Here is a 16,327-nt window from a genome sequence, read left to right on the forward strand (position 1 = left end):
TCCAGACAGAAGAGACACATGAACATGCAAACTCTTGGAAAAATTCGTTCATTGGCAGCGGCTATGTTAAAACTTCGAGTGAAGGCACACATGAATGACGCAGAAACACGAAGACTTAGTACTCAAAATACGGAATCAAAGCTTACAGCACCAAAAAAAATCAATAGTTGAAACAAAACAGTGTATGGGAATGACAAATATAATTCAGGCGCGTAGCGCCGTATGCTCAGTTACTGTTAGAGTAAAATGCTAGAGTCTGATAAAAAGCTATATACTCGAATGGGGAAATACAACGGCTGGTACAGAAATGCTAGCACATAGTAGTAAAAGCTGTTCATTGTAGTTTTGTAAATTTTAGAAGAAAAACATGGCCGCACATTTGCTGATAATACTCATCCATGACTGTGTCTCAGTCTTGAAAGTGGAATGTGACCGGGAATGATGATAACTGCGTGAAAGAAGTAAAAAGACTTGGGTGTTATATTGACGAACAGGTTCTTTTGTTGCGGAACCACTTTACGATATATAGCTCTCTTTTTGGTGTACTTTGTGCTTCTGGGATGATATCTACCCTAATTTTTTACTTTATTAAGAATATAGGTAGTTAATGAAGTTGCGTGTCTTGGTAATAACGGTTCTTGTTCTTACTGATATTTACGATGATATCGATAGTGGTACCATGACCATTTTCATAAAATACTGCATATAATTATATTTCTAATAATGAGTATGTAACTGTGTTAGAGGTCATTTCAAGACTACTGCATACTTTAAGCTTCTGATATTATCCAGATAATATTCCATAATAAAACATGCTGTTTAAATAGTTTTGTTTTTATTTCAATACGGATGTTTTTCGAAATATGTCATTTTTAATTCATATTGTTCATTTTACAATATGAATTACATGTAGATATTAATGTTTCAATTTTAAAATCAAAGGCTCGGATCCTCTCGCTACTTTGTTTTTCATAGACATTGAATTCTCTTTTACGGCTAGTCTGTTATTTTGATTACGGACGATACGCCACTTTTGAATTGAACAGCATTCTATTGTATAATTGAAAGCCGCCATTATGAGCACGTGTGTGGTTGTATTGGATGTAACATGTACAGATGTCGAGTTCTGCTTAACCTGGGGTAAGGGGGCATGGACGGTACCACCGTTTATTAAAAGGCTCAGTCAAACCGAGACTGCAACATTTTCATTTTGTCGTCTTTGACGAGTTTCCTCCGTATCTGTTTTTCTTTGTATTTATGTTTTGAGGAGGACCATGTGTTAGACTGGCTTGTAACCAATAATGTATTTATATCGTTATTACTATTATATTATCATTATTATTATTATTATTATTATTATTATTATTGTTATTATAAAACAATTGTGCTGCATGCGCGTCAAATGTAAACTTGCACTATCTTTACGAAGAGAAACTAAATAATAAAAGTCATTTTCTGTACTGAGAGCAGCTGTAATCAGTAGATAGATGTTGCAAGTTCTTGCACTTTCTATAAACGGAGAGACTAAAAGATATAGATAGAAATTTCAACTGTTATTACCCATACAAATGGAAAATGATATTAAAGAAAAGCACTTTCTACACATAGAGAAACTAAACGATAGACTTTTTTTACTGTAATTGTCCCAACACATGGAAACTGAAATTAAAGTAAGGTACTTGATACATTACAGCTAAAATAAATATAAAAAGCTTAAATCTATGAAATAAAAAAGATTCCATTATCCTTTGTTTGTGTCTTCTCCTTAGTCAGTGATGTCTGGTGTGCTGATTCCATTTAGAATATGTGACATTAGAGTCCCGAGTGTTTTAGCTGAATAAAACATGTGTAAGGCACCAGTACATTTTCACAAGGAATGTATAATGTCATATAGGCTTTGGTTTTTCCAGCACAGGCTAAATCGAAAAGATAGTGTCTGTAGTGCTTATTAAGGATGTATGCCACCTTATTTTTACTTTATTTTCGTTTCCTATTAAAATTGATATCTTAAGAATATATACCAATCGCTTGCCTTAGGACTGCTACCTTAAAGATAAAACTGCTACATTAAACCTCTCATGAACAGACTCAGTCAAACCGAGTCTGCTATAATTCTGCTTCGTTGCATTCTATGCTTCCAAAGGATATTTTTACAGATTTTATTAAAATAATGTTAAGGTAAAAACGCATAAACTTTTTATTCAAACATGATACATCTTTAAATAATTTTTTTCAAGGATATAAATACTTTTTTAAAAACGTTTTTACAAGAAATACAGATTTAATGAAACTGTTAATTCTGAATGAAATTTGTATGTAGAATTGACGGATTGTGGTGATGCTTGGTGCATGAGTGTGATTGTACTCAACCTAAATAAAATAATCTATACTTCATTTAAACGTTCGGACACGGTGACTAGTGGTAACATTTAATTTGGAATATTTGAATAGCACTTTTCTGCGTGCTAGTTCATTCGTTTTATTATATACAGCTTGATGTTGTGTGATTCATGGAAACAGTGGCAAAAGCACTTATCATAAGGGCTGCCAACTTACACATATACAAACCATAACTGCAATGGGGAATCGGGCGGTGTGGCAATAGGACATGCATTAGGTAAGTGTAGAATATATTTACGATGTTGTTACAACATTCAAATGTGGAAATGTATGCATAAGTTAGTAATTGTCAAAGAAAAAAAATATACGAGGTTGTTACAACATTCAAATGTGAATCTATATGCATTGCTGGTGATGATATCAAACATGAAAGCACAATTAGATATCTCGGTGCATTTCTTGACGAAACCTTGAACTTTAAAGATCATGTAAATCGCAAATGTCGTACAGCCAAGTTGAATTACCTACGAATTAAGAACATCCGTAAATATTTAACAAAAGCAGCCACTGAAATTTTAGTTTTATCTCTAGTTATTTCACATCTGGATTACTGCAACGTCATACTGTATGGTGTAGCTAACGGTGAGGTGCGTAAGACACAACGTATTCAAAACATGTGCGCAAAACTTGTCCTTAAAAGAAGGAAATTTGACAGTTCTAAACAATCATTCAATGACCTACATTGGTTGCCGGTGAAAGCAAGGATTGAGTTCAAGATACTATCTTTCATGTATAGCTGTCACATTGGCAGAGCACCAATGTGTTCTCTGTCACAATGTATTTAACAGAATTGCTTGCACAGTATACTCCTAGTAGACAAGGTTTCAGAAAATTCTGAATGTCGTTATGTTGTCCCATACATCAAGTGCAAACATTCAATGATAGAAGTTTCTGTACTATTTGTCCAAAACTGAGGAATGAAGTGCAGTTAGAACTATGCAAAAGTAAATCACTTGACACATTCAAAAAAATCTTAAGACACTGTATATCCGAGACTTCGTATCATTGTTTTAAATTTTTTGATAACTGTTTTATACGCTATAGCAGCAGGTGATAGTTTTTAAATTTTTGTAAAAGGTTTTACCTTTCAACATTTATATTTTCAAGGTTTGTTTAATTAAACGTAGGCTCTATGGGTAGGGTAGTGTCTAGTATTTCTTTTTTCCAAATAATCTGTGATGGCACCATTAATCAGGGGGTTTGAACCCGTCTGGGCGTACCATGTAAGGCTTTAAGCACTGGTATTCGCAATGGGCGATAAAATAACCTCAGAGAGAAGGGTGCGGTTTTTGTTTAAATAAGGCTGTTATGATTGTTATTATTATTATTGTCGTTATTATTACTGTTGTTATTATTATTATTATTATTATGTACAACGCCATTAAATATACAGAAATATGCGTTTACTCAAATAATTCAGTTTCAGTTTCAATTTAAAGTATGTATATCGTCAAAAAATATACGTTGTTGTTATTCAAATGTAGAACTATTTAAAGTCTACGTACTAAATGATTGCAAGGAAGGACAGTTTCTTGAAATTGTTTCAACTTTGCCAAGAAATTAGTGGATAAGTACGAAAGCCCGGTGGTGACTTCACGTTTCATTATTCCCATTTGCTATTTCTCACTTCCTATTATACACTATAAAACATAAAGGTACTATAAAATGAGAACTACACATTTTTAAGTTCACAATTTCATTTTTTTTTTTGTATCGAAAACGAGAGGTGAGGACTGCAAAATGTGACATTCCAAATTTTGTATCGAATACGAGAAGCGAGAGCTGTGAAATGTAAAATTCACATTTTCACTTCTCAGTTCATAGTTTCTATATGTTACATTGTGTATAATAAGATATGAGAAATAAGAAATGAGATAATCATTCACTTTTTCTCATTTCATAATTCTGAAATCTTGTATCGAAGATGAGAAGCGTGAAGTAAAAAAATGTGAAATTCACTTTTCACTTTTCTCATTTCATAGAGTCTATGTTTATAGCATAAATTATGAATCGAGAACTGAGAAATAGGAAATTGGAATAGTGAAATGTGATGTCACCACGGGACTTTCGTAAGTAAGAATTCTTATTTTGTTGATGATTTAATAGTGTACGCATTTTAAGGACAAAAATATCTATTTTTCTTTGAACCCTTTAAAACACTTTTTCATGTATCGCTTTACGTGTACAGTCAAACCTGTCTATAAAGACCATCCTTGGGAGAGCCAAAATGTGGTCTTTATTGGGAGGTGGTCTTTACTTACAGGTTAAATACACCGTAAATGTTAAAATGGGAAACAAAGCATGTGGTCTTTAAAGCCAGGTGGTCTCTGTTCACAGGCGGTCTTTAACACAGGTTTGACTGTATATGTTTATTACGTTGCAATGTTGAACTTTCTACGATGTAAAAAAATGTTTCTGTTTGCTGGCATTAATGTGTTTATCCATTTCAGCACAAAATGAATCATTAGAGAGCCTAGAGCTTAGTTGGAACCAAATGCAATATCTGTAGCTCGCAGTCTCAAGGTAGTCCACTCCGAAACTTTCTAGGTTCTTCATAGGTAAAAACAATCAGTAAGGAACAAATACAGTAATGTGTTAATATGTTTTAATTTTGTGGACATGAAATTTGGGGTTTTGGCCAAATTGCTATTTCGTTGGGATATGAATTCGTAGATTTCGGGAATTTTATTAGTTCGTTTTGGATATAATATTGTGGTTTGATACAACCACGGAATTCACAAAAAGTAATCCCTCGTACGTATTAATGATTTCACAGGATGGGGGGTTTCCATCACATTTGCGGGTAATGTTTGCGTAAGAAATTTCTTTATTTCAATTAGAATAGTTTAACTAAACAAATAAGAATTACAACGGAAAGCTAGATTTTTTTCTAAGATATGATAAAATTTATAACAAGGTAATTTGTAAGCCTAGAGCGCAACTAAGACGCGGTTTGATTTAGTCTTTTCATGAGAGTTAATGAAACATGCACAAGTTATCATGCTCCTAGCACCGGCTTAAGCGGAACGCTATTATAAAAAAATGTCTTGAACTTCATGATCCTAAAGGACTAGAAAATACAAAAACATTAGTACATGTCGACTTTTAACAGCCGTTCTACAGTCCTTAAAGACTGCTGTTGTGAAAGTTAATAAAATCTATAAAAAATATCCTTGGAAGCATTGAATTCAAACAAGCAAAAATACAAGCAGAACCTTTTGCGGTATTTGATGGAGTAACTATGCGATATCCACATCACTAGCCATTTAAATTCATTCTAGTCACAGAGAAAGTTGATTTTCTCAGTTTGTCTCTTGCCGTCGTCAAAAATGAATTTAAGAAGGATTTCCGTTTCTCCAAAATGCATTTCAAGCTTAAACCGTTCTCGTGGTTTTTCAAACTTAACAGTGCCAATTTTGAAACAGCTTTCTTCTGTTACAAACTGTGGGTTTTCTTCCGTTGAGGCATAAAGTCCAAGACCCTCCTTTACATCAAATGTGTCCGTGATGTAACGTTTTTCGACTATAGTTCCTACGGGTACTGTCTCTCCAGCTCGTACGAATTTTTCAAATATATAACGACATTTGAATTCTTCATTTTCAAATACTTTGTATTTTTCAGGCTGCCCTGTTTCAAATCTACTAATTATTTCTAAACCATAAGTATATTTACTGATCCTGCTCTTCATTATTCTTGGGTCATGGCCAAGAAGAACTGCTCCTTTGAGGACCGATAATCCGGACTCGCTAGGAACGATCACTCTCTTATTTGGAAACGCTTCACGTACTCTTTGTTGTACTATCTCAGATTCTGCGAAGCCACCTACAAGCAATATTGTACTGATGTTGCTGCACTCATTTTCGGTTAAGATTCTTTTGACATGTTCAATGGTGTTTGATATTGAACTTGCGAAAAACTGTTTAAATACATCAACATTTATGTTGAGCTTATCCCTCTTGAGCTGGGTTATTTCAGCAAAGCGTCCCTTAAAGATGTGCTTCGAAATAGGATTACTGTTCAAGCTCTTGTATGTTTCTCCAAAAGCTGCTGGTATCCTGAGTACAATGTTGCCCTTTTTCTCTTCAGATATTGCCCGCTTCTTCACTTCAAAGTCTCTCATCAAGTCTAAAAAATCTCCAGTATGCTCTTCCCTAAATGTTTCAATAACTTTGGTTCCAAACATCTCAGCCAAACATCCAAGATAAGCATCATCAACTTGTGTACCACCCCAAGCACCACCACTGGCCTTTGCAACTTCAGACAGAGTGCCATCTTCTTGAACACAGTGAACAGTGATGTCAACTGTTCCACCTGCAATGATAAATGAAAACACATCAGTGTGGAAATTATCAGTTGTAATACCGCGGAATAGTCACTAGTATTATATATGACTTGTACTTATCCATTTAGAAACAGTGACATATTTAAATACAAAACGAAATCAGAGTTTGTTAACAAAAATATTATTTCTCAGATATTATTCAGGCTGAAACAAAGTTATTTGTCCATTATATTAAATAGTATACGAAATACGGATTTCAACTGATGCTTGTGTTATGTTCTTCTGTTTGAAAGTATTTTTTACAAACATGAAATTATCCAGCATATTGAAAATATTCTTCCACAATGTTTGGATCAAAGTTGTGTTATTTTAGCCTAAACTTATAGAGAATAATAAGCTATCTAGACCAATTTTCAATAAAGACCAAAGCAAATAAAAAGGAGGAATAGATTCCTAATTACTTTTAACGTTCTCCGCTTTTAGTGTTCCTGTCGCATATGAAAAGTGCAAACATTATTGTTATTGTGAACACATTTATAGTGAACATTTTCATACCTCCTAAATCAAGAACGATGTAACAAGTTCCAGGAAGAAAGCAGTCAAAGGTCATTGACTTGCCACCCTTGAGACGTTCTACTGGGAGACATTTACAGAAAGCCGATGCCGCTTCTGGCTCGAGAACTAGTTCAAGGCATTCTCCGTTTATACCAGCCTGAAATAGTTACACATAATTATGATGTTTTGATATACATGATGCTGTCAGTTAGAAGTATGAAGGTTGTATTCTTGTTACATACTAGTACTTCAACGATAATTTAATATCGTTAAAGAAAGAAGACAACTCAAGTTTGCAACGCGTTTCGTATTAGTCAATTAAAATATTTCTTCAGGCAAACATACACTGTATACAAACATATGTATGACGTCAGTTAATATGACACCATAACGTCAAAGTGTGACGTTACGTTTGGCTCACTATTTGAATCATATATTTCGTCCAGAAAAACAGCAACAGAACTTCTAGTTGTAAGAACAATATTTAAGTAAAGAAGTACTATATATTAATGTATTAGTACTATATAAAATTATCTGATATTTAAAGTGAGTTTCAAAGTTATAACTCAGACCTTTTTACAAAACACACCGTATCAAGTAAAAAGCTTTAATACAAACCTGAAGGGCAGCCTCGCGCATGAACTGTTTTGCTGCGTCTGTCCATATTGCTGGGACAGTCAGGACCCAGTGAATGTCACTTTCTTCAAAACCTGTTATCCTCATAAATATTGTCTCGGTCAGATTCTTCTTCAAGTATTTTATGGCTTCCGAAAACACTGTAAGAGCTGATAGTGGTTTCCTGTTTACTTCCAGCAGAAGCGTTTTTCTTGACAATACCTGCATTACAAGACTCAACTTTTTCACTAATGAAAGGTTATTTAATTTTAAACTGGATTTATTATAACAAATGGCTCAAAAAATATGCTTAGGTTAATTTCAATATCATTTTCGATGAAAGCATTAAAAATACATTTATATGGAACGCGGGAGCTGTCTTAAGTTAGACGAATTTGGGGTATCTTCTCTAGTTAGAGTATTATCTTCTCAAAATCTTGTTAGGTCTTATTAGTTATTGTGTATGACGTCAGTTAATATTGACTTGCAATGCTATCATGTCTAACGTAAGTACTATTTTGTTAGAGTGACGTACTATTTTGTTAAACGACCGTCCTATTTTCTTAAGGCAACATACTATCATGTCCAGTGAACATACTATCTTGTCAGAGTGACGTACTATTATGTTAAACGACGATTCTTTTTTCTCAAAGTAACTTTTAGATATGATAGCATTGCAATTCAACATGATAACAAACTTATTAACCAGACTTAGGTTACACTACACCAATTCAGTTCCTTCTTCATTTTATATAAACAATGAAATCTTGAAACCTCATTTTGAGTACTTAAGAGCATTCAATGATATAAAAAACATATATAGACATTTAGTATAAAATGTCTTCTTACCAATATATATATATATATTGAGATGTGTTACATATAAGAAAAACAAGTGAATGAAGTATTGCCATGCAATACAAAGTCCCCTACTGGAAGGCACCTAATTTTCTCTATTGCAGTATAACATAATGAACTGATATCTGTCAATGATGTATAAACAATGTTGTACTATATATACAATATGTAATAACAAAACACTTGGATTAAAATTTATATATATAAAAACCTATAGTTGTTTTCATATTGAATTTTTTTGGCTGATTATAAAAATGTTATCATGTAAGTTATTTATAGTAACAACAAAGGGAAATTAATCTTTAAAAAAAAAAAAAATCTATATAATATAAGTCCACAAGAAACTCTTTACCAGGTAGAGATAGGTCAAAATACACCTAAAAATTGGATGTAACATGCATGCTGTACCACAGAAAAGTGGTCACGATTTTTCTCTACCGCCAGTAATAAAAAAGTTACAATAAAATCTATTTATAGTAACAACAAAGGGACGTAATTCTAAAAACAAGGGTGCCTCATGGTAGTGAACATTTGGTCCAAGTTACATCAAAATCCCTCCATGCATGAAGAAGAAATGTTCCGTACAAAGTCATTCTTGAATTTGACCTTTGACCTCTAAATATGACCTTGACCTTAGACCTAGGGACCTGGTTCTTGCGCATGACATGTTGTCTCATCCAGAGGAATATTTGTGCCAACTGATATCTAAATCCTGCTTTGCATGACAAAGTTATAGACCGGACAGGAAAAAATCCTCTTGACCTTTGACCTGTGACCCCTTTAAGCTAGGGTACTGGGTGTTGCGCATGACACGTCGTCTCATCATGGGAAACATTTATGCCAAGTAATATTGTAATCCCTTGATGGATGACAGAGTTCTGGATCGGACAGGGAAAAAACCTTATTGACCTTTGACCCCCAATTGTGACCTTGACCTTTGAGCTAGGGGTCTGGGATTTGCGCACGACACGTCGTCTCATCATGGGGAAACCTTGTGCTAAGTGATATTAAAATTCCTTAATGAATGTCAGAGTTATGGACCGGACACGAAACAGACCCTGTTCATGCTATGTTAACATTTGACTGCTAAGTGTGACCTTGACCTTTGAGCTAGGGGTTTGAAAGTTGTGCACGACACATCGTCTTATTATGAGGTACATTTGTGCCAAGTAATATTAAAATCCCTTCATAGATGGGAGAGTTATGGACCAGACAGGAAAAAAGCCTTGTTGACCTTTGACCTCAAATTGTGACCTTGACCTTTAAGCTAGGTGTCTAGGTTTTGCGCATGACACGTCGTCTTCTCATGGGGAACATTTGTGCCAAGTAATATTAAAATCCCTTCATGGATGGGAGAGTTATGGACCGGACAGGAAAAAAGCCCTGTTGACCTTTGACCTCCAACTGTGACCTTGACCTTTGAGCTAGGGGTCCGGGTTTTGCGCATGACACGTCGTCTCATCATGGGGAACATTTATGCCAAGTAATATTAAAATCCCTTCATGGATGGGAGAGTTATGGACCGGACAGGAAAAAAGCCCTGTTGACCTTTGACCTCCAATTGTGACCTTGACCTTTGAGCTAGGGGTCCGGGTTTTGCGCATGACACGTCGTCTCATCATGGGGAACATTTGTGCCAAGTAATATTAAAATCCCTTCATGGATGACAGAGTTATGGACCGGACACGAAATTGCGGACGGACGGACGGACGGACGGACGGACAGACGGACGGACGGACGGAATGACGGAAAAGCGCATTCCTATAGTCCCCGAAACTGGTTTTCAACCAGTAGGGGACTAATAATCTGTTCTGAAAAATGTCACCCTCTGAAAATCCTTCATAAAAATTGCCGTTTATCAGTTCCGCGTATGTAGACATTTTCTCAATGAATAAAACTAAAACCTAGAAATTCACAATGGAAATTGTCTAGATATTTTCTTAATACACTAAGCAATAAAACTAATCAAAATATAATTGTCACATCCTCTTATGATTCATTATACAAATAGCACCAGCACTTCCAATTTGGTGTAATCAGTCCATAACAAGATGTTGAGACGATATTCTCAAAAATAAAAAAGGTACCTCGTATTTTCATCTAACATAAGACAGCTCTGGCGTTCCATACATTTACCTTATTTTGATGAAGTATCATCTTAAACCTCCGAAAGAAGTACCAATCAGAATGCATATCTTCTTCCGCCAAATCCGAGTATTTATCTTCTGCTTCATATCCAAATGAATGGAATTGTTTGTCTGGACTAAACAAAATTGACGTCGGTGCCTGCGTAAATGAATAATAAATAGACAAATTCAAATTAATTTTATTGCTCAAACCGAAAACGAACAAAGAAAATAATCTTTATATATTGCATATATTTTTATAAATAGGTCATCTAAATATATATATGATACCTACATATTGGATACATTTAATCATATATATATTATACCAAATTTATATAGCATCCCTATCATGATAAACACATTCGAAGGTGCTTTACATAGAAAAACAACCTCTCAGAAATTGTTTCTCCACCAGTACAGACACAGAGTGAGAGGTTTGCGATACAAGTATTTCAGGCTAACATGGCCTATGTCATTTTGAACAGAAACTTGCTCTTTGACGTGTCCGGCGTAAAGTACAGATACATGAATTCATGTCCCCGAGGTAATAGGCAAGGACTGCTTAAGTGTGAATTACTATGAACAGCATTTCTGAACTTTCATTGCCAAGGTTGGAAATCAATATACTTAGCAAACAACCTACCTACCTAACTACCAGTGCCCATGCCGATAATCATAACACTTAACCTACCTACCTAGCCGTGCCCAGGCCAAACAGTATCACACTTTATAAACACCTCCCTACCTACAAGTGCCCAGGCCAGGAATCATTACATTTAACAAAACAACCTACGTGTATCTACTTTCAAGAGACCTGGCCGGAAATCACTTACACTTAAACTATCTACCTACGAGTGCAAGGCCAGAAATCATTGCACTTAAGAAACAACCTACCTACCTACCTACCTACCTACCTTCCAGTGCCCAGGCTTGAAATCATTAAAATTAACAAACAACCTATCTAACTACCTGTGCCCTGACCAGAAATCATTACACTTAACAAATAGCATACCTACCTTACTACAAGTACCTATACCGGAAATCATTACACTTAACAAACAAACAACCTATCTACCTACCAGTGTCCAGGCCATAAATTGTCTAACTTAACAGACAACCTACCTACCTACCAGTGCCCAGGCCGGAAATCGTTACACTTAACAACCAACCTACCTACCTACATACCAGTGCCCAGGCCAGAAATCATTACACTTAACAAACAAACAACCTATCTACCTACCAGTGTCCAGGCCATAAATTGTCTAACTTAACAGACAACCTACCTACCTACCAGTGCCCAGGCCGGAAATCATTACACATAATAAACAACCCAACTACCTACCAGTTGCCAGGCCAGAAATCACAACCTACCTATTTACCTACCAGTGCCAAGGCCGGAAAACATTACACTTATCTACATGCCTACCAACCTTGCCTTTCGATCAAATATTTTTTTCTTGTTTAATCAAATGTTCACGGAACAATGAACAGCAGATATTTACAATAGAAACTTTCTGTACATGAACCTCATGGAAATCTATACCAAAGATCGACAAAATGGACAATTTAATGTGGCTTCTTAGCTATTGTTTACGGTACAACCTATAAAATTGATTAAACTAATGAAAGTTCTAAAAATATGAGCTTTTAAGTTGGATCAAATGTTTTTGTGTAATACAGATTTATTATTCATCATAGTATTCACCATTGAGATAGTACCTTAAATTGAAATTATGGAGACAAAAAAACGATTAAAAAGCTGACGTTAAAGTCCCATAAGGATTTAAATTTTTTATTACATACTCGTTTCTATTCCCCGTTAAGTTACACTGGTACCGGAAACGTCAATATTTTTCCATACACTGACGCCTGAATTTCATATCGGGTGCGTGACGTAATTCAGTGTTTGTTGTTGCACTATTTTTTCTATTTAGTTCAGTATTGTCGATCCTATTCAGGCTATTAAACAAATTTATGATATTTACAGAATATTTATACGTGTAGATGTGTATGTAATAAAAAGGTTATTATCTTTGCATCGGGAAATATACACTCGTTCTTCAGCGGAAGAATACTGCGCTCCTAAAGTCGCGCAATATTTCCGCTGAAGAACTCGTGCATATTTCCCGATACAAAACTAATAACATATAAATATTACATGATTAGAAAGGCACTACTTGAAATACTGCACATGAACTTATACAGTTAGTGCTGTAAAGGAAGATAATCATAAATAGTGCATTCAATTAAACTTTGTACTATGTTAATCAATATCCAAACGTTTGACAAAAAATAGAGAAAACAATTATTGAAAATATGATTAACAAGAAATCAATATATTTTATGTTCATAATAAAAAGTGTGACAGCCACATTATGAAGCCTTTGATTGCTTGTATATAACAAGACTACTTAAGTCTTGATTTGATCATTTAAAGCATGTTGTTCAAGTTTTTTTGAAACTTCTAATTTAATTTAATTTACGTGTATTTCCTGTTGTAAATGGTCCTACCTACCACTCGATTGATAAATGTATTAACTTATATGGTTGTGAAGTAGTTGTCAAATACATGCATATTGTACATAAATATCAGGTAGCATAATTATTTCGCTTCATTAATTCATCCTTAGTACTGCATCTACAATGCATGACCAAGACCTAAATACAGTGCATAGAAACACTACTGCATGTTTGATAATAATACTGCCCCGTGTCTTACCATAATTTTATCATCTTATATCAACAACTTGATAGAATCAATCGAAAATATAAAAAAGGGTGCAACTATAAATAACAAGGAAGTAACTATAAACGTATAATCACCTTGAGTGACAAATGACCTCCACCTATCCAGTGATTCGTCTGAATCTTCAATGGATCATTTTCATAATCATGAGCGAAGGAAAATGCATATCCTGAAAACGTTGTACCAAAGTCAATGGCAGCAACAACAATCTTTGTCGATGTCATCAAGATAATCTGTCTGTTAACGGATAAACATTTTGTTTCAATTTGCGCGAAATAGCTGTACGTTTCCTAACACGGAAGTAATTTAACAAAGTGTATAATATAGCAAAGTATCTGAAGAGCGGAAAGAGCGATTGAAATAACAAGATGTGGTTTGATAACATAAATTATAGTAAATCGGATTGAAAATATTATCATCATTAATTCATAGTTCTCATACTACACTACATATGTTTTTCTAATTATGTTTAGTTTAACAGAAGAACTGAAAGGGATGTTTCTTTAATTTAAACAACAAAAATATATATAAGACCTCAACTGAATAAACATGCCTAATGACCAAAATATACAAGCAAAAGCTTAAACGGTATTTTTTTAATCAAAAAGCCTCCAGAAAGGTTTGAATCACAGTACTGCCTTAATAGTCTTAAGGTTTAGCAGTATTTCACAAAATAACAGATTATTTTAGTAAATGAACAGTATCTTGACCAACAACGTATCTGTCCAATACATGTTTTACTGTTCTGTCCCACAGAGTTGGATACTTAAAATATTCTGAATGAGTTGTTCCCCTTCGAATAAGAATGTCATTTGTAAAGAAATAAATGTAAACAATTGTCAAAAACGATGTTTTACCTAGTTATGTAAAGTTTAAACACTCGCACGATGTTGTAAATGCATCAAAACGAAGACATGTAACAGCTTTTTTAAAATGGTGAGTTTTTAAAGGCGCTGAACTGTCCAGGAAGTGTGGTCCTTTCATGCAGTCCCTTTCCGGAATTCAATACATACATGAATAAATTGACAATGGTTTTGTTGAATAATATAAATGCTTTATATGCTGTTAAATTTTCATGTAAAACAATGCTTTCTTTCTATGATTTGATGACGTTCGAACTTTTTTCTCCGAAACAAGGACCTATACCTTAACACTATTACATAAATAAATTGCTGTCAAAGATCACAGAAAATAAACAAAATGATTTCCTTTCGCGTTTGACAATCAGTCGCTAATCGAAACAAGTTTCATACATTCCTCCGAAATATGCGCATCTTTCACTTTAGATATGTAATACATCTAGGAAACCCTCTTAAAATATCTCCATCTTGGCTGAATATATAACTTTAATGCGTACGTAAATCTGAAATTATAACTTAATATCATACAATGATATGAACAACGACTGGCTATAGTTTAGCGGCATTACATTGTACATATTTAAACTGTGTAGATCTATGTATTTCTTTAATAATAAGATATACAGTTGTTAGTGTGTAGTACTTCCAGTCTAACACAGAATCACGTTGCTTTAATGTTTACATAAATACCGTTATTGTTCATTTTTTAAATATTAAGTATTTGCCTAAAATGTTAAGTCAATTTACCTCAGATTGTTTCCAGTCTGGCCACATTCTTGTGCAGAATGAGCAACGCTACACAGCATTTCAAATAAAAAAAACTTACTTGGACCATGAATTTATTCGTGATTTTTTCAGACTATATCAGAACCCATCAACGTCAGGTCTTCAGTGCTTTGACAAAATTATTACCATCAATATCCCTTAAATCTATGTACATGTATACACCGGACAGAAACTTTACAAAAATCTTAGATCATAATGCAATTAAGCACAATAGTATAGGTTTTTTTCTAGACACATTCCCCTCCCTTCCCCACCCCTACCTTTTGCACTTGGACTGTGCCTTATGAACTTTTTTGCAACAAAGTTGGTGGAACGGCTCTAGAACCAATGGCGGTATTTCGTTTGAACTTTATATACACATTGTCATACAGCAAGTTGGCATAATCTGTCGTTTTTAATATTTTATTATCTAAGACTGTAACTTTGAATCTAATAAAGGGAATTCAAAATAACTTGATACGGTGGTAGATGAAAGCAAAATAAGCTGAAAACCACAAGAACTATAACTCTTTCTTGAACGTATATAAAATTATCTCCCAAGACTGGGCATGATAAAACACGCAAATGAGTATTACATATTACCATTATAACCTTTTCAAACTAGGCTTTAAGATAGGGAATGAGTCCCATATATTGATAGCTCTAGTTTAAAAAATATGAAGCTTACTTCATAGTTCTAACTATTCGTTCATTTCTGAGGTCGCCCAGACATTGAAGCACAAAACGTTCGCTTGTTTAGTCAACCTATATTTCAGGAAACTGATGTCGAAGCTAATGATGATCAAATTGTTGAGCTTATGTCTAGGCTGGACACTAACACTGATGGGAATATTGATAATAGGTTAATATGTGTGACAACGTTAAATGTCGCAACGCCGCTAAATGCCGCAACCACCGTTAAATGTCGCAAGGTTGACGTTAAATGTCGCAACCACCGCTAAATGTCGCAAAATCGACTGCCGCTAAATGTCGCACCTTTAACGTTAAATGTCGCAAAAATTTGCCCACCGTTATATGTCGCAACACCAACGCTAAATGTCGTACTTCCTATTTGACACTATGACTATCAATTCCTTGTGTATATTTACTTTTTTGA

General features: G+C 34.5%; 1 protein-coding gene across 1 annotated transcript; it reads right to left on the reverse strand.

Annotated features, from left to right (window-relative positions):
- Positions 1 to 1,714: 1,714 nt before the first annotated feature.
- LOC123557177 (heat shock 70 kDa protein 12A-like) lies at positions 1,715 to 13,870 on the reverse strand. Its single transcript, XM_045348476.2, has 5 exons — positions 13,663 to 13,870; positions 10,847 to 10,996; positions 7,856 to 8,074; positions 7,238 to 7,394; positions 1,715 to 6,711 (listed from the first exon to the last, which is right to left on the reverse strand). The coding sequence occupies exons 1-5, from the start codon at positions 13,807 to 13,809 to the stop codon at positions 5,678 to 5,680; spliced, it is 1,707 nt and encodes a 568-aa protein (XP_045204411.1). The 5' UTR covers positions 13,810 to 13,870; the 3' UTR covers positions 1,715 to 5,677.
- Between the last annotated feature and the right edge of the window lie 2,457 nt (positions 13,871 to 16,327).

The sequence above is a fragment of the Mercenaria mercenaria genome, unplaced genomic scaffold (assembly GCF_021730395.1).
Source record: "Mercenaria mercenaria strain notata unplaced genomic scaffold, MADL_Memer_1 contig_2958, whole genome shotgun sequence".
Lineage (NCBI taxonomy): Eukaryota > Metazoa > Mollusca > Bivalvia > Venerida > Veneridae > Mercenaria > Mercenaria mercenaria.

Coding starts and splice junctions, on each gene's coding strand:
- LOC123557177 (XM_045348476.2), bottom strand. CDS start 13,809: ATGACATCGACAAAGATTGTTGTTGCTGCCATTGACTTTGGTACAACG. Junction 8,075..10,846: donor TGATACTTCATCAAAATAAG/GTAAATGTATGG, acceptor CTTGTAATGCAG/GTATTGTCAAGAAAAACGCT. Junction 7,395..7,855: donor TGCGCGAGGCTGCCCTTCAG/GTTTGTATTAAA, acceptor TAACTATTTCAG/GCTGGTATAAACGGAGAATG.